Source organism: Colius striatus, chromosome 14, assembly GCF_028858725.1.
Source record: "Colius striatus isolate bColStr4 chromosome 14, bColStr4.1.hap1, whole genome shotgun sequence".
Taxonomy (NCBI): Eukaryota; Metazoa; Chordata; class Aves; order Coliiformes; family Coliidae; genus Colius; species Colius striatus.
Window position 1 is genome coordinate 18,583,188 of NC_084772.1, and position 23,364 is coordinate 18,606,551.

The window sequence follows — 23,364 nt, forward strand, 5'->3', positions numbered from 1 at the left end:
TAATGATTTAAATAGCCATCAAGTTAGAATGATAGACACGCTTGCTTAGGTTTAAAACTAATCTACAGGAAGAAAAACTGAATAAAGCATGTCTACTGTCACTAAGTGCAGTATCCTGACATTTAAATAGTTTGATATGTCATCATTAGTTGATGGAAAACATATAATACAAACAATACAAATAATTTAAACTTTGAACCTGGTAGTTCGTGTTGATTTTGCCTGAAGATGCAGGGAATGGAAATAACAACTGAATATTATTTTAAAAGTCTTTGTAATTGGTCTGTTTCCTTTTTAGGAAATCTTTAAGATAGAAGGCAACCTTGGAATTCCAAGACAAAAAAGGGCTATTTTGGCAACTCCAATATTAATTCCTGAGAATCAAAGACCACCGTTCCCCAGATCTGTTGGCAAGGTAAGTCAACAAAGAACTAGACTAAATGTTTCTATTACATAATTGACCTGTTTCTCTTAAAATTTTGTAATGCCTGTCATGTTGGTGGTTTTGAAACAGACTCATATGCATCTGTCATAAATGAGTGGAATGCACCTTACTCAAAAGGGAGAAGTGCAATATATTTTATTGAGGTAAGATAATAATTTGGCAGAGCTCAATAAATTTAATAGAGTTTAACAAGGTTTACCAAGGTTCAATAAGTTTGATGGCAGAGTTCACCTTATTAATTACTGCATGGAAGTGAAATTACAAAGGAAAATTGAGTTAGAATTGAATTAGAATGGGTTACACAGAGACTGGAGACACAAAGGATAAGGACCCTCATGTTGAGCTACAAGGTTCAACGTGGACCCCCTTGCTTTCTAAACTGCTTAGATAGCTTAGGTGTGTCTAAGCCCAGTCTGAATCTCAGACTAAGACAGTGCTTTAATTCTAACAGAATTATCTATACAAAGCTTATAATAATTAATATCGAGTAACTACATGGATTAGTAATGTCTCATTAACGTTAATTCAGCATGCCAAATTCACTTACCAAAACCCTGACACTGCTACAAAGTCTCTTTCTGTCGAGGGGGCAAACTTGAGAGGTGTTGCAGCCCGAGGGGAGATCACCACCTGCCCAAGGGGGAGACCTCAAAGAGGGCTCACTTAGGCTGTCATGTTTCTGGAATAAATTGGTTGGCTACTAATCAAATTACATGCGACGGGAAAGTTTATGCATGAGACTCCTTGTACCCACAACATTCTTCTTCCCTTGATAAATGAGTCTTGGAAAGGCCACCTGCTATCCATGTGTTAATCTGATCAGCGTTCCAAGCTCATCTGCATCACTCTGCTCCTTTTTGGGTTTTCAGAGAACAGATTGAAACAGGAGGAGTTTTTGGCCAAGCTACAGCTCAGGCCTTTACCTTCTTTGAAGCCTGTACCAAATTACTACTAGTTTGGCTAAGAGGTCAAGTGCATCCATCACAGCACCACTCTGACTGTAGTAGGTGTGTTAATAACACGGTGGCCTATACAGCTGTGGAATGTATTCCTGGTGGCCACCAATACCATCACTGGGGCTAAACTCAAAGCTTGAGGACATAATTTGACTCTATGATCAATGTGTAATTTAGGCAGCTGGCACCTAATCAGTTTAATAATTAGGAAAGTTTATTTTCCTATCAGTAAAATGAAAGAATAATCTATGAAGATTTAATTTTCTCTCCTTTCCCATAAAAAATTTATACAGATATCATAAATTTCCATAAGATTTCTATCTTTCTGAATTATTTTTGAATGTGCATTAACCTTTCTAAAGCCATTTCTGAACTTCTCCCTTCACATTTCAATGTTTGAGAATTAATGATCAATAACTAAAGCAAATCTCGTTAATATGTTAGTAATAAATAATTAATTTTTTAGCTACCTCATGCAATTTTAAACCAGTGAGAGAATTTTAAGAGTTATTTATACATAGACCTATAATATTTCTTTTTTTGTTGTTGATTTATTTCTCCCTGTTCTCTTTCACTCCTGCTGCTAGCAAACACTGAATTTTTGCGTCTCAGGTAGTCTGAGTTGCTCTCTAGAAGTGCATTCTTTAAGTATTTTCATTGGGAATCTAGGATGCTAGTCCTGGTAACAGGTTCCTTAAGCAGGAGGTGAATCAAGTCCTATTTGTACTTAAATGATTTCCTTAGCATCTTGTCACCTTGATTTGTTGTTATTCCTGAAATCGTAGTTGGGGATCACAACTGTGTTAGAAGATGTACAAACACAACAGTGTAAAAGCACCTGGCAGTCTGTTTTTCAAAGGCTGAAAGATACCTGTCCTCTACTAATACTTAAATCATGGGAACTGCAAATGATCAGCACCTTGTACTTTGAGCTGTTATAAGTTTTAAAAGTGTTTAAATACCGATTTTCCAGCATATTTCTAATTTAGGTCTGTAGACGTGAGTATTTTCACTCTATTGCAAGTAGTAACATGGAGTATATGTGTCAAGTGAGACAAAAATTTTGAAGATATTTAAAATAATAGAATTAAATATTCTAGGTCAACTGCAGCAATTTGCAGCTGAATGCTTAACAAAGCATAAAAAAATGGTTTAAAGCCTCAGATGTATTGATGGTAAGGAAGAGAGTCTATCGTTCTCCAGCTAAAAAATTCAGTAGGACTATATTGAAAATAAAAGCAACTCTTCCAGATCTTTTTGACATGTCGAAGATCTTCCTGAGATAGGTCATGAAGTCTTCAGATATAGCCTTAGAAAATCAATTCATGTACTTGTTTCAGATTCTGCACAAACTGTCGAAAAAGTTGATCATCTGTCTTATTGAACTGTAGATGTTTGTTGTAACTGTATGTAGCTTCATGAATTAATGGCCCACTTGTGTGAGGCATGAGAAATATTAATTTGTTCTGCAACAATATTTTGAGGCTTATCTTCAGAAACCTCAAGAGGACACTACATGGACTGATGAATTACAGCTTCTGATGTGTAGGAATTTCTCTTGAACTTAAACTTTGCTATCTCTGGTCTGTTGTAATCACTGTGAAGGGAAATTGCAAATCTGTTTAGCAGTTGAAGTTTCCATTGTGTTTTGGAGAAGAGAGAAAACATACAAAGAAAGGATAATTTGCATCTTATAATAGAATTCTACAAATGACAAGAAGAAAGAAAAGTAGATTCTGGATCAAACTTTGGTCATGTAACTGCCAGCAGTCAGGATTGTGGACACAAGCTGGTTTGCTCTGATGGGAACAGCAGATTTTGTATCACACAACAGGGATTCACTCTGCCCAGCACTGTGAGCAATGTCCTTCTGGGCTCCTCTGTAATGGGTGATCTCAGACAAATGTCTCGACATAGTAATAAATACAGCAACAAACATAGCAACAAAATTATTAAGGAACGAGGGATTCCAGTGCAATAAAGTGTATGTATAGGGGTGAATAATCACACGTTTTCCTGTGTGAAAAACAGTTTCAATTTTTGTTTTGCTTTCATCTTTGTTATTGCAAAGTTCCATTTTATACTCATCAGGAATGTGAAGCTTTCCTAACTGAATGAGATATAGTAATAACTTCAAATATTACTAGTTTGTTTTCATACCTTCATGTTATCTGGTTTGGATGTCCACATAACAATTAGTTTTCCAACTGCACCCTGAGTGTGTTGTTTTCTCTTTCTTTCACCTGCTTTAGCAAATTCCAGTGTAGCTTTATTCATCTGTCCTGTCTGACTCTTGATTTCCAACCTATGCTCTGTTGCCTGGAAGAATGGCACAAGGCTGGTTGGACTTGACTACGGCAGCCACCAGCAACTGAACTGCTTATTAGCACTTAGTTGCGAGCAGGGTAGATGTGTAAGAATAGGAGAGCAAGGGGAGAACAATTAGTTACATTTCATTTTACAATTAGGAAACAATAGCATTAAAAAGTTAGAGTTTTAAGGGACTTGATTCATTAAGGTTTGATAGTACAGATCAGGAAGGAGATACTTCCCTGGAAAGCATAAAAAATGGTTTGTTTCAATTACTTAAATTCAAATTCATATTGTGTTTAACAAGGTAATACATGTGTAGAGGCTGTTATTAGTGCTGTTACTATCTTTCTTTCTTTACCATACCCACTTAAACATTACATTATTGACTTGTCATTTGCATACCCTTCATTAGGGTATCTCTTAATTAAATAACTATCATACACGTGCTGTGCTCATAGGTAGAGGAATCTCACCTTTAGGAGAACTGAAGCTTTTGCATAATGTCCTTCATTCCTGAGGGAAAATAGTGAAATTAAAATATTTTAATACAATCTTTTATTATGAGCCTTTGTGACCAGATGGCCCAGGCCACAATTGTTGACTGTTATTGATGTGTTTTGTTTAGCTCTTGCTGGTATAGCACAGGGAAATTATATTCAGTTTTTAGTCTCTCTCCATATGTTATTTTTTCTGGTTTAATTGTCCACATCAAGTCAAAGGAAGTACAAAACAGTAGGATGCAGGATTACCTTGTAATTATGGTGATAGGTTATTTGCCACTGTGCTATGGAAATATTTTCTAAGACTAACTTAAGTGTCATGGTTCAATGAATCTGTTTGGTGACAATCTCCAGATACACTTAACTGCGGTGATGAACATAGACTAATGCAGATTCAAAGTGTAGGAAGGTGATTGTGGAGACAGGTAGCAAAATCCAGCTCCTCTTCCAGACATTAGGAGAGAAGGACATCTGCAAAGTGAGAGTATTTTAATATTGGATAAAAGGATTTGTTATAGCTTTTATTGATGGACATATGATTAACCTATAATTCAGTTTTTTGAAGGAATTGTATTTCATAATAATATCTTAATTGTTGACACTTAAGAGCTGGAAACCATGAGTGACCTGGTAAAAATTGGCAGGAGTTTTTATGCTCAGTGAGGGCCAGAAGACAGAGAAAGGTACACTGGAGACTTTGTAAGATATTGATGAATTAAGCAGAACCAAAAGATGATTTTTTGAGAGTAAGAGACTTTTTTTGTTGTTTGTGTATTCCTTTGTTGTTTTGTCCTTTTGGAAGGAGGTGGTGTTTGTTCAGATTTTTGTTCAGATATTGTATGTATACTCTTTGCCTCTGATCTGGGCTGATGGGCAGTTAGCTGCCAAAAGACAATGAGATGGCAGTGCTGTCCTAAACAAAAGCTCAAGAGTAAAAGTGATGCAGGCTAGCAAACGAGGTGAAAATTTTTAAGGTCTATGAGGAGGTGGTTTTTTTCCTCCTCTGAGCTGTGAATTTAAGACAAAGAGAAAACACAGCTTGACTGTTACTGCAGCAATAGAAAAAACCTGAAGAGGGGAGGAAGCTGAAGATAACTGGATGGAAAAGCTGTTGGAAGCTCATTATTTTTGAGTGGCTATCTGATTGAGGCTATTTGTATATGATAAATGATATGCTTCACAGAAGAGAAGTGTTAAGTATTAAAGATGCAGCTGGAAAAAAATGAGGAACTTGTCATAAGTTTGAAATGAAGATGATAGAAGTGTCAAGAGAGATAATCATGATCTACCAACCTGTAAAGAGAACCTAGAGAGAGGGACTGTAGATTACAGGAGGATATGTGAAAGACAACCGAACAACAACAGAAATAAAGTAAAAGCTGAATTAAGAAGTTCATTTATTCCACTGAACAATTAGGCAGCAAATGAGGAGGTGGAAAGAGACAGTGGATCTAGCTAGTATGGATGTCCAAGTCTGAAAGACAATGATATGTATTACAGAGAACAAAATGATGTGCATAACAGAGGAATTATACTTAAAAGCCTTTCCAACACCACAAGAGAAATCCGTGTGACTCCTTTCTGACTTCTCAGTTGATGAAGGTCTCAACTCCAGTTCATGGTCTGAATCTTCACGTCAGTTAATAAAAAAGGATATGTAAGCAAGAAAATGTATTTCTTACTATGAAATTAGAAGTGAGTTCAGATCTTCATCAGGAAGGAAAACTCCACTAGATTTTTTAAAAAAAGTATTTCTTAATATCCATTTGATTGTTTTCAAATCATCACCACATCAAATGTAATGATCAGGCTGTCCCAAAAATTATGCTCAGAAAAGGGAAGGTGGGCATCAGCAAGGATTGACTTGTCCAGAAGACAAGAATATTTCAGTGTCAGTGAAAAACATTTCAGTGAAAAAGTTGTGCTACCAGGGAGATGTTGGAACGATTGGCTCCTGGCCTCACATTACAGAGTGAGGACCTTTTTCAGGGGGTAAATTGAATTACTTGGGTACAAGGAATTCTGTTTTATTGCATCAAAGTCTGATGCAACACAAGGAAAGCACTCTGCTAAAGTATGTCTATCATTCTATGCAGGAAGAGACACATCCACAGATGAGGATATATAAAGAATCAGTAGAGTGGTAGAAAGATGTATAGCAAATGGGTAGAAAAAAATGATGTTATTGATGAATAGCACTTAGACAATAAAGACTGTCTTAATAAATAAAGCACTTTCTAATCCAACAAGAAAAAAGATTGAGATTGGAGAAAAATCAAGTTAAAAGTACAGTAAGATTCGGCAGAAATATATATGAGCTCAATTTGTTCAGCCTAGCACAGTAAGTGTTTTCTGTAAATCCAGAGTGAGTGTAAAGATTTAAGCAAAAGGAATACACTGGTGCAATAACTAATGGATATAAATTTTAGTGTAAGATGAGAAGAAAAGTTTCCAGTCCTCAGAGGAGAGGAATGAATTTCCAACAGAAGTACTGAGGATCGAATACAAAGTTTGATAAATATACAGTCACAGTTGTGTAATACAGATGCTTCTGATCCTCAAAGAACTGACACCTAGAAGTTTCCTGCTATTCTAGTGTTCTTGAAAATGTGTAATATCCAAATGAGTTGGGCCTGAACAGACCATTGGAGATGTCAGAGTTTAACTTCTGATCAAATTCATGGCTTGCATGAAGGAATGTCACACTTCTGACCTTCATGGAAAAATACCAACCTACCTCAGCAATGAATGTAGTGACATGAACAGCACTCCATCAAATTAAAGGGCTTTTGATGCAAGTACATGAATTATTAAACTACAGCATATTAATTTTCATTAAAGGACATGTATTTGATGTCCTAACAAACCATTAAGTGAAAACAGCCCTTCAAATTTATCTCTTTTTCTGAAAGGCTTCTCTTCAAACTTCGCTTTTATAAAACAATATTGATAGTCACATAAACAATTCCAACAGATTACATTTGTTCTCTTTAAACTATCATAATTTTAATGGAAAGCTCTGTTAAGATCTTTGTTTACTTAAGATCTTTCAGAGGAATTGCATTTGTGCAGAAGATGCCTTGGAAAACTGAAAAATAATAAGAATTTATCACTGTTTTTAGGTGCTTTACATCTTTAATAAGAATAAAATAATTGTTAAACATCTGAGGAATACTTCCTGTTCTAGTTACTATGGTAACAGGTTTGTTGGTGATAAAACAGTTTTATGGTAACAATGGAAGTTTCTGCCCAGTATTGACAAATCCAGCACCTAATTTCCTGCTTCATAACAAATCATGCCAATGACCTTATGGAGAACCAAACAAAACAGATTTTATGCTCTGAAGCTGTTCAGCAAAGAATACTACAGATTAACTGTCCCATTGTTTGTGTTGACTTAAATCTCAGAAGTTGATATTTCACTGTGTTGGAGATGAGGATAGAGGGAGAAAAAAGCCTGTCCCTGACAGTAAACTAAATGTGTAAAGTTCCTAAGATAAAATGGAACCCTTGAAATTAGTTTTTCATTGACAGACTAATTGAATTTTGGTCAAGTTTAAGGGAAATACTTGGATTATTTTTAGGTGCAAAAGTTATTTTATCTAATGATACCTATTATATACCTGTTATGTTAGATACCTTTTCATAGATTTTTTAAAATTATGAATGGTTGATTATAATAGTCATTTTTGCAGAAATGAACCCAAAGTATCTCCCCAAAACTCCAGGGTTTTTCCAGCTTCCTCTACTCAAATAAACCCCTGGGCTCATGCTTGAACTATTACAGGTAGAGTGTGACTCTGTACCTGGTTTTACGGAGCATACTGTGAGTGGAAAGTGCCATCAACAGCAGAACCCAGAAAGCCCCTGTAACAGTTATTGAACTGCATTCCCCAACTCACTTCTCTGTGGTTTTCATGAAACTATCCTGATTTTTTGTTAACATTCATCTTTACAATCTTTCAAGGTGTTTGCTAACCGAAAGTAAAAACTTATCCACCTAGACTTTTGTCTGTCTTGGTTCAATCGAATTGTTTGAAATAAACACTCAATTTGTCCAGTTCCAAAAACTGTTTTCTTATTGAATATATACTTTTGAGAAAACCTTTGAGCTCTGCATTCTTACTAAGGCCAGATTTTAACCTTAAGTTGTAAGGCTTAATTCTGTCATCTCAGATTGGTAAGGCAGGGTGTTTGGATGCAGGATTGCTGTTTGCTTGGTACTTTTACTTTGCAATTTTTTTTTCCTTGAAATCTGCATAGAGTAACACTTCCTTTCAAGTAGGATGATAAGTGCAACAATCTTGTCCAATATTACTTAGAAGTGTGCTGTGTTAATATATTACTAGAAGGAAAGCTGTAGAATACAAGTCAGTGGAGAGAACATAACCATAGAGCTTCACTTAAATCAAGGTATTTATTTGATAGCTGTGAATTGATTCATGTTGCTTTGAGTGCGATCCGTTTGTTTTCTGAACACTATGCCTTCTCCATCCAGTCCTTTTCCTGTTTAGTTCCAAATTATTCCTTTGGTTTCCTATTATGCAAAGTCCGTTGTTAGCAAGTGTACAGTGCAAATTAAAGCAATACCCAAAATGAATGACATTTTAGAAAGTAAAAGTAATGATCCCAGTCAATTTACAAACTAAATACTGTCATACTGTCAGCCTTGGTGCTTCTCTTAATGCAAGACTTTATTAAAGGTGTTTTTGTTGACTGGATTGGAAACAAATTTTATACTACTATCTGTGACTTCTTAAAGTGTTATTAAGAAAATATGGTTGGCAGAATATTTCTAGAAGGAAAAATGATATATATTATATATGTCTCATCTGTAAGGTGGAGGAAATCACTGTCACTGAGGGTGCAATAGTAATTTTCTTATTTCTGAGTAACTGCTGGATCTCTTAATTGTTTACTAATTTTAACCTTTTTGTGTTTATTTCTTGGTTTTATCCTGCATGATTCATGTGATGATTCTGATTTTTTTTCTCTTGTATTTCTTTTGTTTATATTCCTGCAGTAACAGATAGATAAGGTAGGTGAAGGAATATGGTGCCAATATCTATTATGGCACCCGCGTTTTAATTCAATAAATATTTTTCCTTCTGCTTCCCAAAACATCTGTTGCTGTTTTCCAGCTGCTCTCTGAAGGCCACTTTCTTATTTTGACCTTTCTGACTAATCAACTTTACCACTTAGTTTGCAACTTTGTGAAGTTCAGAAGTGTACTAAGTAATTTGTGGTCTATAAGGCAGAATCAAGTAATGGGTGAGATTGAAAGGGATTTTCTTGTCCAGTCTTATAGTTCAAGTGGAATCACCTTGAGTAAGTTGCCCAGGACTGGATCTAGTCAGTATCTCCAAGGCAGGAGACTCTACAACCTCTCTGGACAACCTGTTCTGCTCCTTAGTCAGTGTCACACTGAACCTTCTGTGTTTCAGTTTGTGTCCATTGCCTTTTGTCCTACCACTAGGCACCACTGCAAACATCCTGATTTGGTGGTTGTTTTTCTCTCCCTTTGGGTATTTATATAAACTGATGAGCCTTCTCTTCTCTAGGCTAGACAATCCCAGCTCTCTCAGCTTTTCCCCATAGATATTTCAGTCCTTAATAATCTTGTGGCCTTTCATCAAACCCCAGAATTTCTGTGCCCCTCTCACATTAAAAACCCAGAACTGAACACAGTACTCCAAGTGTGACTTCATCAGACCTGAATAGAGGTGGAACTACAATTTTCAATTTCAGACATCTCTAGTTTCCTTTTGCTTCTGCTTTGATAAGAACATTATAGCTTGACTGCTCTACTTTCTTTAAAATTGCTCAAAGAGAGAAAATTCCTTTTTGCCATTGAAACACTGCTAAAGCAAATTTAAGTGAGAATTCAGGCAACTATACTTTTGGATTGACCTGCTCTCCAATGTTCTGTAATTAAATCAGCAAGAGCATTGATTTTTGGTTTGGTTATCATAGTCTTTAACTTTCTGAGGATGTTTATGGAGTCATGTTACTTATTAGAATTTATATATTTGGAGTTTAAATGAAGCAGCCATGTCCTCCATGCTGTATTTATGTACACATGCATACTCAGAGATGCATATAAGAATTAATGAATACAAGCTTAGACATACATAACCAGAGTTTCATGTAGTCTCTACTTGGTCGATGGTATTGACTTTGTATGTGCTTTTGTCCCATTTTAATCTATATGATGCTGCTGTGAGCACATATTACTTCCACTGGAAATTCTCTCAATTTCATCTACTCTTATGTCAATAAATATCAGTTGCATTGTTTTTCTTCCATGTCTTATTTTTGTGCCATGTTTCTACCTGTCTCATATTTCTGAAGAACAGGTAAATAATATGGAATAAATATTTATACAAATTCTATCTAAGAATTGAAATTACTTAAAATATTTACACAATGTTGCTATCACATTTTAGCAATTTTATATAGCTTGAGCTGCAGTTTAAGCTGAGGTGTAACAGTCTTCATAAGTTTGTCCTCACCACTGAGCACTTCATGGAGTGACAATCTGTGTGTTAAGCACATAGTAAAACATTTTACTGTGTCTTTGTGCAATGATGTCTGATTTTAAGTATATTAAAGTGAGCAGAAATTCTCCTGTCAAAGTGTGAGAGGACTTTTGATCAGGCCAACTGTCTTGGGAGATTGTAGGGGGAAAAACAAACATGTAAAGCATTGAAGTGAGCTAATCAGGTACCTATTATGTTACGGTTTTTCACTATGTTTCTAGAGAAAATTATTAGAATGCATAAACTTCATCAAAGTTAAAATTTGCCTCTTTTTTGGATAAAAGCAGTTTTTGCAGTACTTCAGAAGTTCTTCAATTTCTACAGTGTGTGGATGAAACTATTAAGCTTACATTTTCAATTGAGCTTCCTGGAGATGAGAATGGATTTTGATAATAGAAATAGGTACAACAATGAAGTCTGGAAATTGAGAGTTGTAGTGATCCCTATAATCCAATAACACGTGTCTTAATGTATTTTTACTTATTAGTATTGAAAAAAAAGAAAAGTGTGGATGAAGCTGAGTGTAGCTACAGTTTGAATACAGGAGTTATAGTAATTTAACAGAAATTCAAGTTCAAACCTGTTTTATAATATAAGTATTTTCAATGCTTTCAATTGAAGGATGGCTTCCTACAAACATTGCTTTCCTGCAATAAACCTGGGTTGTCTTATCTGTGATAATACCTCAAGCACGATGAACCTAAATCATTCCACAGTGCCCTCAGCATCACTGATGTTGTTTTCTACTTTTTGGCATTTTGAACTGAGATAAAAGAGTACATCCTGGAGCTAGAGCTAGCCTGACTGGGTAATCAATATACACGTGCAAAACGACAACTCTTCCTACCTTTCCGTCTCTGCAGGTGTCATGTAGGTCTTTCACTTTTCATGGGACTTCTAGGAACATTGTATTTTGGATTTTTTTTGGTGAAATGTGATTGAAACTAGCCAATATGTTTAAAATGGATCAGACAACATAATCACTTAAATGTTTTATTTTCTTTTTATAAGATCAGACTAAAGAAGCAAGTGTTTAGCATAACAACCTTTCATTCCTTTTCTTTTCCATTTGACCAACAAGTCCTTAAATGTTACTGAAGAAGCTATTGTTCATTGTAGGGTTGAAATAAAAGTTAAATCAGGTATATTCATAGAGCAAGGTCTGCAATGGGGAAGTCACTAATTATGTTAAAAAAAAAACCTATAAGGAAAGATCTATATGAATTTTATCACCAGTAAAAATTAATGAACAATCCAGAGCATGGTGAAATTGTATAAATAGGAAAATGTAATAAATCAGCTTCAGCCATTATTGCTTTTGGGCTTTTTAATCTGAGTTTTCTAAGGGTCACTGGAACATGAAAATTAATTTTAATTAGTGGAATCTATTATATGTGGATTATTATTTTTTAAAGTCAAATAGTACCATTACTGAATTTTATTAATTTATTTTCTTGTGAGAATCTGAGAGTAATTATTATTTAATAAATGATTTTTTTTTCTAAGAGAACACCATCAATAATGCTTTGGAAAAAATCCTGTAATGATCTGTTAATGAGAAATCTTAAATACCAGACATATTGTTTCCTTTAGGGGATGACTGATGAGGGACCCTCTTTGTTAAGTAGTAGAAAATTGATTGTGTTCTTCTTCCCAAGATTCCATAAGGATGGATGATTTCAAACTCTTTAGGTAAAAAACCACAAATACAGTTCACAGTCATCTTCTATGAGCTCTGAACATGATAGCTGATGAATGTATTCTCCAGTTATTTTCCTTGTTTATGAGAGAATAAGCTTTGATCACATATTATTAAGTTGAAAACTTTCCCATCCTGAACAGCCTTTTAATGTTGGGAACAAATTAAGAACATGTTCACTGATCATGACTTATGTGTCCACAAATATGTATATAAATTACAGCAGGTGAAGAGAGGTACAAAGCATTCTAGTGCAATATTTACTTGCAGCTGAAGTAAGAGCAAGAAATGTTTTTTCTTCACATGCTTTTCAGAAGAACAGTTTTCTAAAATTCTTATTAGACTGTCAGAGATAATTATATTTTTAGAATTAGACTGAAATTTTCCCATCAGCTTTTTAAATCAAGGACTAGAGGCAAAACAGCTAGGTTCCTATTTTTTGTCCTCATTCTCTCAAGGAGGGACTCCCTGCTGCTTGTGTAATGAACCATGTGGACCCTTATGCAGTAGCTTTCAAAGAAAGAAATTATTGTGTTGAAGAGCTGTGGAAATTATCTCATTGCAAATGATTTAGTAGCAGGATCTGCCATTGGTTTCAGTCATGAATTTACTGTCAGGAGACTGGGTTTTGGAAATGTGTGACAAGCAAATAGCTGACAAACAGTGAACATAAACAGTTTTACTTCTATTGGATGTTCAGAAAAGCTACAAGAGGGTTCTTTAAAACCCCCAACCTCCCTTAAAGAGTGAAAGTCCTGTCAAAACAGAAGAGTAAACTATGCACTACCTGTAAAAGGTTTTAAAGTATTTGGGAAACTAATATGTTCTCTGCAAGGACAGCTGAATCACGCTGCAGATGTTCTCAAGGGGACGGGACTCTGAAGGAGTGTCTCTAACTGAAGTGTCAAAAGTAATGGCTGCAGGGTAAACCAAAACCAGTACTGTAATAAAATAACAAAGACTAAATTTGCAGAGAACTCAATCAGGAAATTGCTTAACTTCTAACTGCAGAGTAACTACTGAGAAATACTGGCTTCGCTTACCCTGGGATGCAGGTGTCGTACATTGCCCATCCTTTTTAAGAAGGACCCAAGAAAGATTTGAAATGCATTAGGAACAACAGCTCACCTAATCCCACTCCCACACTAGGTGAATCAGTCAAAACCAAGCTGTAACAGTCATTGGAATATATAAATTTCTGGATGATCATGAAGTAAAGGCAAGTCGTGTCTCATAAATGGATTAAGATGTGTGGAGGAGTCAAAGTTATAGACAAATCTGATTGATAAACCACACTTGGATTTCTCTACTAAGAGGGAATGCTTTCCTTTGGATGTTATTTCACACAACAAAAAATTGTCTGAAAAAGGAATTAGTGAGGAGATGGGGTTTGCAAATCATCCAAAATGGTTCAGGAGAGTGACAAGTACTGAAAACATAGTGTTGCAGATGTATTTAACAACACTGAATGATTGAGTTTGTTGATAACTCTGGATTAATTATTCTTAAAATTCAGGAGCAATTCTGTAACTATTGTGAGCTGGTCTCTGGAAAAGTCAAGTCAATCCTCAACAGTTATCACATATCAAAAGGAAAGTTGAACTTTGTATTCTTGTCATACCATCTTAAAAAAGATCCAGTGAACTTAAGCTTCAGAGAAGGGCAATGTATATTATCAGAGGTAAGAAATGGAGAGTCTAACCAGAACAGGACTTGTCATTGTGATACTCTACACGTTGTCACACAATGATAGATCCAAAAGTAAAGAATATTTTTCTTGCTGTTACACCTGATGGTTTCCACTCTGATGCTGGTACAGGACGACGTTGGTGATGATTACAGGCAGAACACAGGGACAGATGTACCCTGGTAGTGACCTGACCTATGACCATCCATCCTTGTGTAGTTTGCTCTGCACGGTTCATTTTTGAATTCCATGTTATTTTTACTGTTTTTGCAAAGATAACAAACTGCAAAAAGATCTTAGGGTGGCTGCACAAATACTTTCTTTGCATTTCTATATTCCCATAAACATTCTCAAGTATAAGCTTTTGTTACTCTAAATACAATTTGTATCTTGCAAATGTATCTGGAAAGTAGAGAAAAGGGGTGAGAAATGTCTGGTTCCGTCTTTGTATTTGAATATTGTTTTATTATTTATAGAGTCATTCCACGTTTCAAGAGCATGTATGCAATGCTGGAAATAAAAAGCTATTTCTGAAAGCAGTGAGATTTAAGTTACTAAGGCCCACATTTTCATGGGAATTTAGGTGCCTCATTTCCTTCAGCATGATGGTGTGTAAACCACAGTTAGAAAGTCGAGTTTAAACAGTTATTTCTTCTGACATTTATGAGCATTTGGGCACCCAACTCTCCTAAAATGTAAAAGGTAATATTGTAATGTCTGGTTATTGGAATAGGTAGAAAAATACAGTTGCGAATAGCAGCCACTTGCACTGACTACAACTCTACGAGTAGGCCCTCAAAAGCCTCTGGAGAAGTTCTGGATGCTCTTTGAATGTTATTTAGTTCCTAGAGTTGCTCAGGAAGAAGTCTCTTGTCTTTAGTGTTTTTTTGTTTTGTTTTTTTTTTTTTTTGAGAAAAGCACTGTCTTTTTACTGTTTAAAGGACTACTGTAATTGAATTTTGTTTCTCACTGCCATCCAAACCTGTGATGCTGTTTCCAGGTAAAATTCTCTTAATGTGTTAACCATACAGGTTAATCTTCCTGGAGGTTAGGGTCAACCAAAGTTGTGCGTTTTAACTGGGTGATTTAACACATCACTTAAGTCACATCCACTTAATACCTGTGTACACTGGCAATGTTCTCATTAGTATATGACAGACAGACATGTTGTTCTGTAAGATGCTTAATGACCCTTTGATTTGGTGTAAAATACCAAAACTAGGAAAAGACAATGATGCTATAGAACAACAGATCACTCCTCAGACCTGTGGTTGTAATGGAAATATATCTCTAGTCTTAAATGTATAATTTGAGTCTGTAAGTTAAAATTTTTGGACATATTTTAATGTTTAAAGTGTTGTACTGCTCTGTGAATTTTGTCTGTAGTTGTTACACTGCGTCATCAGTCAACAATTTCTAAGATTGCCAAAGTGATAGATCTAGAGAAGCAGTCTTGATTGATGAGAAGTCAATTTTCTTGCCTGTTGATTTCTTTGGCTGAAATTGAAATGAGTGATTTGTAATTGAAAAGACTTGACTGTTCTTTCTAAATATCAATTTCAAACCCATGTCTGCTCTTCATATTAACTGGTAATCCAGGGGCTGTTTTAAGATCTTTCTGTATTCTAAACACAAGAAGTGTAGCCATAGAAACGTACATACTGAGGTGATTTTAATTATTAATAAAATTAGTAGACCATGTTAAATTATTTTTCTACCTCAATGATGTGTTTTTGACTAATTTCCAAAAAATAAATAGTTACTAATACCATTAAATACTTTCTATTATTTGAAGAATTGCGATCATATGCCCCCAGCCTTAATTTTCAGTAAAAATTAAACACCAAAGTCTGATCCTAGGGAAACTAAATTGCTTCATTAATCTAAAGGTTTGTTTTACCTCATTAATTATCGCTGCAGTTTCAGACCTGCATTTCTCTTCAATTAGAAGAGGCAAATACATATATTTTAAGTATATTGCTGAATTCTTTTTGATGATCAGTGTGCTCTTGTGCCTTCATCATTATATGTGTCTGGATATTATTCAGAGCATCTCCAAACATTTCAATTCTATTTTCATGAGAATCACTAGTATTCTACATAAGTCTAGTCCTTTTTGCCTCAAAGTGCAATATGAATATAGTAAGATTAAAACAGATGCACTGTCATAAGTAATAGACTTTGTATTTATCAGTAGACTTTTCAATCATTTTATACTTGCAGTTAAATGGAGTGAGACAGCAATTACATAAGAAATACTGGTTAACCCTTTATTAGTTCTAAAACATGGAACTGGAATAATAATCTGAACCTATATAATGTGATGAAGTATGAATTATGCTATTTGTTAACACTGAGTTGAAGAAGTGTCTACGTAATATGTTATAGAGAGTATATTACCAAGTTTAATCTATGGTTTCCTACAAAGTCATCTTAAACTTTGGTAATATTTCACATCTCGTACATTTACAGTTGAGGCTTATCTCTAATAATTATTGATTAAAGCACTCAAATGTTACCATGTGTAATCTTAAGTAAAGGAAGCTATTACTGAAGCTTTTACTAAATTGTTAATTTTTAGATTTAATTTTTTGTTGTTGGAGGCTTCTGTAAAATTAAGCAATACTGATTGTGAAAGCTGAGGAACAGAGCTTTACTGAAAACTGGGAAAATGTTTTAAAGATTGTGTCAACTGACTTAAAGACATTTTTGCTTGTGTGATCAACAAGATTCTTGGTTGAGTTCTTGTGTAAGGCTTCTGAGTCAAAGAGATTACATAAAACTTTAAATATGATGTAATTTCTCAACAGAGTTAAAATTCCGTGTTTGCTTCTGTGGGTTATTTGTTATTTGTTCTCAAGGAGATATCAATAAATCTTTATAATTTTACAATTGTAAACTGCAATTGTGCAGTTTTCCCATATCTTGGAAATCATTTTCATGTTTTAGATACTTTCTGTGGGAGATTTTTGGAAATTTGTGGAGTTCTTTTTCTAAAGTAGCCATTAGATTAAATCAGGTTAATGTTTATTTGCCAGTAAAGATAGCAATTGGGATACTTAATTATTATCATTGTAATAATTCTGACTATATCAAAAGGACTGTTAACAACATCTGTATTTTCTATTATAAATTTGGCCCTCTTATGCAGTACAAATCTCTGGTAAACTGAGACATATGTTATTATTGCTTTCTACTTTATTTCCTTAGTAAAGCATTTGTTACAGTAGTACTGCAAGTTTTGATATGCACAGTGAACTGAAGCAAAGATTCATATTAGTAACTGCAAATGATGTGTATGTGTTTGAGTTGGTACCTACAAGCCTTTAGGTGTCTGATTTCTCTTGCTGACCAGAGTAGACCAAAGTGAAAGCACATTAATATTTGCATGCATATACCTTAAGCTGTATCTTAATATATATGCACCATTTTTTGTATACACGTTCGTAAGTTTGTGCATACTTATTTACATAAATAACCATGTCAACAGGAGAAAAAACTAAATGAAATCTTCACTTGGAATAAAGATAACTTTTGATTTGCTAAGTCAGAAAATGTTATGCATAGTTAAATTTTGACTCAGCTTTTAGGTTTTCGAGGAAATTATAAAATGTGAATGAATTGTCACACTAAGCTAGAGTAACTATTTTCTACGTGAATTAGGTTTGAGTATTTGATGTTGTTGCAAAATTGAGTTAAATACTTTCACAAACAGGTGAAGAACTTTTACAGTGTATACATAGAGATAAAGAAAGAAGAATTATATTGATTTCAGGATAGCTGCCAGGAATTTGTGATTACACTGAGCTATTAGTGGATTTTTAGAAATTTAGTGGTAGATTTTAAAAGTGCACTCTAAAGACTTTCTGTACTTTTGTCAAGTATCTTGGAAAGAGCAGATGTTCCATTTTCTAGGACTCTACAAACACCTTAAATTACTGTATATTTAGCATGTAGCATCTTGAGATACACCGTAGTTGTACTGACAACTGTTGGGTAAAAATAAAACTGTCATGGAATAAATGGCAAAACCTCCAATGAAAATGTTAGGATCAGGGTTTCACCCTTCAATTTTTCTACTTACTCGAGTAATTATTCTGTTTTATCAACTGATTATTACTGGTTTTACACAAACCAAGCAGAAGTCAGTCTGGCAGATAATGCCGTATAAAAACCTGCTGAATATGTACAGCTTTTTACAATGTTAATAGGAATAGATTTTGTACTAATGCAATAGCTTAATGTAATATTTTTGAAACTACCTTTATTTTTTAGGTGTTTAAAAAGTCATTAATTCTATCATCTAGTCACAATAGGCCTCTTTTTTCTCAAATTAGGAAGTCAGTTTTATCAACCTCAGTTATAACTTTTGAGTCTGTAACATTATCACTAGCTACTGCCACATTGCCTTTGTGTTAGATCTCCAAACACAGCCTAACCAATGAAAGCCTGAATAAACAGAAGTTACAGGAGATTACTATTACTCTAATAGACTTGGAGTTCAGAGTGGTCACTGTGTGTCCTCTAATGCCAAGTTGAAACTACTTGTGAAATTAACTTTGAAATGTACTGTGGTAACATAAAGTAGATAAAGGAAAATCAAGGTGGGAAAATAATCTTAAAAGGTGTTATTGTAGATTTTTATTTTTCATTTTTAATATTCTTTTCACAGATTTAGGGCTTATGGCTTTCTTCTATGTCTGTAAATGCAGCAAAAGATAACTCCTGTTATATCTGATTGTTAGGATGTAAATTTTCTAACCATTGATAAAATTACCTAAGAGATGTTTGATAACTGAGTGGTGTGTACTAATGGCTTTGCATCCTATAATAGCTTAAAATTCTCAGCTAAGCAGAAGAAAGTTCAGCACTAAAGAGTTTGAATGGGCTATTGGTCTCAGCTATACAAGAGTGCAGGTTTATAAACATTTTTTTTTTCACCATCATTTCAGAATTGTATTTTTTTCAATCTTATACAATATTATTAGCATTTTAATTTCAATCTTAAAAGATCTGAGGAAGCCATTTGTTCATATCAATGGTGGTAGGACAGGTTACTGAGCACAGTAAGTTTGTCTGGCTACCTGATTCCCGAGATAGAGTTGTCTCTACCATATATATATTATTGAAGCTTGACTGTCCCATTACTCTGGAGATCTTCCAGCTTTTAGATGTTTAAATCCAAGTTTTGGTCATTTTGACAATGACTAGTTTTGAAATTCTGTGTTCTTTTCAGCTAATTTCATCTTGATTTATTCCGTACTTCCCCAGCATGACTCTATGCAGTGACATATAATTGCTATACAGTCTTATATGTATAGTCATCTGAAAGCTTCTTGAGACTAATGTAACTCTGTCACCAATTGAAATTCTATCAAGGCTTCTGTCCATTGGAACCTGTACTTTAGCAAAAATTAAAGCTGTAATATATCAGAGTCAAACATTCAGTAAGGTTAAAAAACTGATCTCTTTAAAGTGGGAAAGTGAATCCATGTTAGTGGTAGGTTTTTAACTGTAAGGTAGCAATATTTGTGAAATATACTGTGGATTTTGAACTCCTGTCTTTGAGGAAAATGGGGGAAAAGAAGGAAGAGGAGAAAAAGAGAAAAGTATTTATTGAGAAGATCATAATAGAAGACTGAAGTCATGTTTCACTGTCCTTTGTTGGTGATGCTACCACTGACAAAACCAAATTATTTCTGAACCCCAGGTGTGGGTAAACTTGGAATGCAAAGCTTGTTTATGGGAGACAAAGTCACTTATGGAATTGCTAAAAATACCACAAGAAGTGAGGTGGAGCCCTTGTTAAAGCCTGAGATGAGTTTAGAGAAGGAATGCTCTGTTTACAGCATAAAGCACCATAAAGCATTGTTGCTAACAGAAGTATTCAGTGCCTCATCAGATTGAAATGTTTAAAGTTTTAAATATCTGAGATAGCTGCCAAATATAGCTAACATCTGTCCTTTATAGAAGCACCAACATCTGCTGAGATGCAGATTTGTGACCTCTAGATAAGTTTCTATACACAGAAAAATATTTATCTTCCTACTATGACCTTCCATGCACAAGACATAAGCCATGGATTTGTTTCCTAGGGAACTAGTGACTGAGAAAAATCTATAATTAGATCTGTGAGTTGTTTGCTACAAATGGGAATTGGGTGCTAAGCAGGTTCTTAAAGTATCCAAAAGTCTTACATTGTCTTCATGTAATGGAACCAAATTTACACAAAAATTTGCACATAATGAGATTTCTTTTTTTATATCTTCAAATGAAGATTTTAAATACTTTTGATAGAATACTTATTCCTCTGGGTTCCTTTTAACTGCAATATATTTTCAAAAGTCAAGACTTGGCATTTTGCTACGTACAACAAAAATAAAATTAGACAAAATCTTCTAAGAAATTCCTTCAAATTAACCCAAATCTTGGTTTTCAAGAGTAGTTTTAGGTGAGTCGTTCTCACCAGCTTGATTTTTCTGACTGCTCTATTTCTATTCAGATCCTCAGGTTGGCTCTGCAACTTCAATGTCTTATTCTGCAATTCCAATTACTCTACCCGGCTGGAAGTTCCCACTTAATCCAGATCTTGATTTCTTTCTTTGCTGCATGCATGGATCTAAAGATAACATTTGTAACTAAGTCCTATGGGTAGTTACTGTAGCTGCAGGGAGAGGAAGCAACTAGGCTTTTTATATTCCCCAGACAAGCCAGGGCAGACTTCTCTGGACCTTAGCAGCAGATTATTTTATCCTCACACACAGCAGCTGAGATGCTGCTGTGTTGCTTTCAGTCTGGTACTAGATATGAGTGCCTTATGCTTCTTATACACCATGAAAATGGCCTTCAGTCACTTGAGTCACATAAACTGAGACTTTGATTTTATTCAGAATAGAAAGTACTGTGAAATACCTGGAAAAAGGTAGTATAAATTGGCTTTGTTCTCTACTTTTCTCCCATTTCTTGCAGAATTAGGTACATCTGTGATGATTACACATTATATATTAAGTCCTATGTCTGGAATTTCTGCATCTAGAAACTGTTAAATGTCATAATATTGTCCCTGCATTTCTGCTATTTCAGATCAGTGATGAGTTTGCAATAAAGCAGCTCTGGAAAATCCAAATAATACTCCTTTTTTTTTTTCTCTAAGGGCATCATTTGAGTTTTTCATTTAATATTGTCAATCACAGTCAGATTTTTCCTAACAACTAACCATGGTTTTTGTGCTATTCTGACTGTCAATCAAAAGGCAGTGGTCCTCAAATTCCTTGAACTAACGGAGTTCATTGCAAGTTTATAACTTAAGCGGCACTTAAAATATGGTGATCAAATGGTTACTGAAAGGCTAAATCAGCCAGTGAAATATCAGGCCTTTTGCAACAAGAAATACTTCTAGGTCACTTTCCTTTGAGATTACAAAAGACTCTGTTTATAAATTTTGTGCTCTCACTAGGAGGAAATTGCTGTGTACTGTATCCAGAGTTTGCAGACATATATGTGAAACCAACTGTTATTTAGGAAAAAGGGAAGTGAAAATTATTTGTAATGAGTCTGCTTACTCTTTATAAATTAAGAGTAAAAGGGATCTGAAGAATTACCTGCTACAAAAGATAATGCGCATCTTGAGGTGTTCATTGAATTACTTCGATCAGTGAGCAAATGCTCACTGTTAGCTATTTATATTGGTTAAATCCTCAAATTTGATGCAATTGTAGTTGAAGCCTGCAGGCCTCAGTGCTGCAACTGATTCTTCAAGGGAAATTGTTGCATCTGTGTGTAGCTATGATAATGAATCTCAGACTGAAAAGAAGCACAGGACTTCCATGTGCATAAATTAATTAATTTTCTTTCATTTGGACACCTGTGCATCCTACTACAAAGCTGATCTGAATTTTGCAAAAGTTTATGCATATTACAAGAAAAAGCCATTATGTTGAGAAGATGTTGTTGAATACCAAATACCCTTTTTGTGTTGATTATTCTAAAAAGACCTCAAAAATGCGCACTGGTGAAACATCTTCTCTGGTTTTAGTACACTGTGTCATTTTCATACATGGTGATATTTAGTTGAAATCTTTGTCTATGGAATTTATTAACCTTGGTAAGTTTCAGATTTAGAGTTGTTTGTATTTGCAGTGGTGAAGTGAAGCAATAGCTGATATGGTAATTTATGCAGGAAGCAGAGCCCCAGTCCAACAAAATATTTAAGTGTACTATCTGCACTTCAAGCAGTACAAGTTCTATTTCCCTTTCATGGACATAAAGTTCTGAATATCATACCTGGTAAGAGTGTTCATGTGGTTTTGTTTGGATTGCTTCAGGTAAGGAACATTTGCACCATTTGCAGCCCCTGATCAGTCTTGCAAACAAGCATCAAAAATATGCTGCAACTGTGTGCTCTAATTCTTACAATGTTGTTCCTAAATTTGACGCTTCCTGAAATGCTTTCCATGACAAAGCTCATAGTTAAGATGCTAAAAAAACCCCCTTGAGACTATCAGTGTATGATTTTTTATTTTCATAATTCATTTAACTTCATCTCCTGATTTAGGTTTTTTTATTCCCATCTTACATCTCTGACAATTGGCATCAAAGTTTCCACATTCGACATATTACTACACTCAGTACTCAATACATCGAAAAAACTTCTACAGCTAGCAAAAAAGCTTCCATTTACAGATGCATTATTGCAACAATCCATGTCTTCCACTTTGAGGAGCTTTTTTCTGTAATTCTGAAGAAAACCAAGGCAAATAAGAAGTAATGGTTAATTCAGAAATAGTATCTTTGCCCAGAGACCAATGAGTTTTTAACATGTCTGGTAAAGTGCAAAAATCAGACACTTTCCAGTCTTGTGTTTCATCCAGTTAAAACTGAGTTTGGGATTTGACATAGAGGACAGATTTTTAAAATTTAAGGTAACCAAATTATGTCTGTCTTTGCTGAGTTAAATCAAGATTGTTGTCTCCATAGAGTTTTCATTCTCTGGGCAATATAGGTGTGCATATTCTTATTAGAGCTGTCAATGGCATCAAGAAAAAAAATTGTAATTGATGACACAGAGGCGATGTCTGCTGTACTAAATGCAGTTTCCTCCAGAAACCATACTCTTCACCTTGGCTTTATGTTCCTTCACCTCAGCTGTCATAGGAGCTTGGGTCAGTGTTATATATTCCCATTGCAGGTCACAATTCCCTTTTTCTTCTTGCTTGTGGTTTCTAG

At 34.8% G+C, this 23,364-nt stretch overlaps 1 protein-coding gene across 2 annotated transcripts in view; it reads left to right on the top strand.

Moving 5' to 3' along the window:
- CDH13 (cadherin 13) overlaps nt 1-23,364 on the top strand; it is a 454,402-nt gene that overhangs the window by 187,285 nt on the left and 243,753 nt on the right. For both annotated transcript variants that reach the window (XM_062007637.1, XM_062007636.1), the window contains exon 4: nt 299-415. In XM_062007637.1, coding sequence (XP_061863621.1) covers nt 299-415 — 117 coding nt within the window. The remainder of the gene's footprint in view (nt 1-298; nt 416-23,364) is intronic.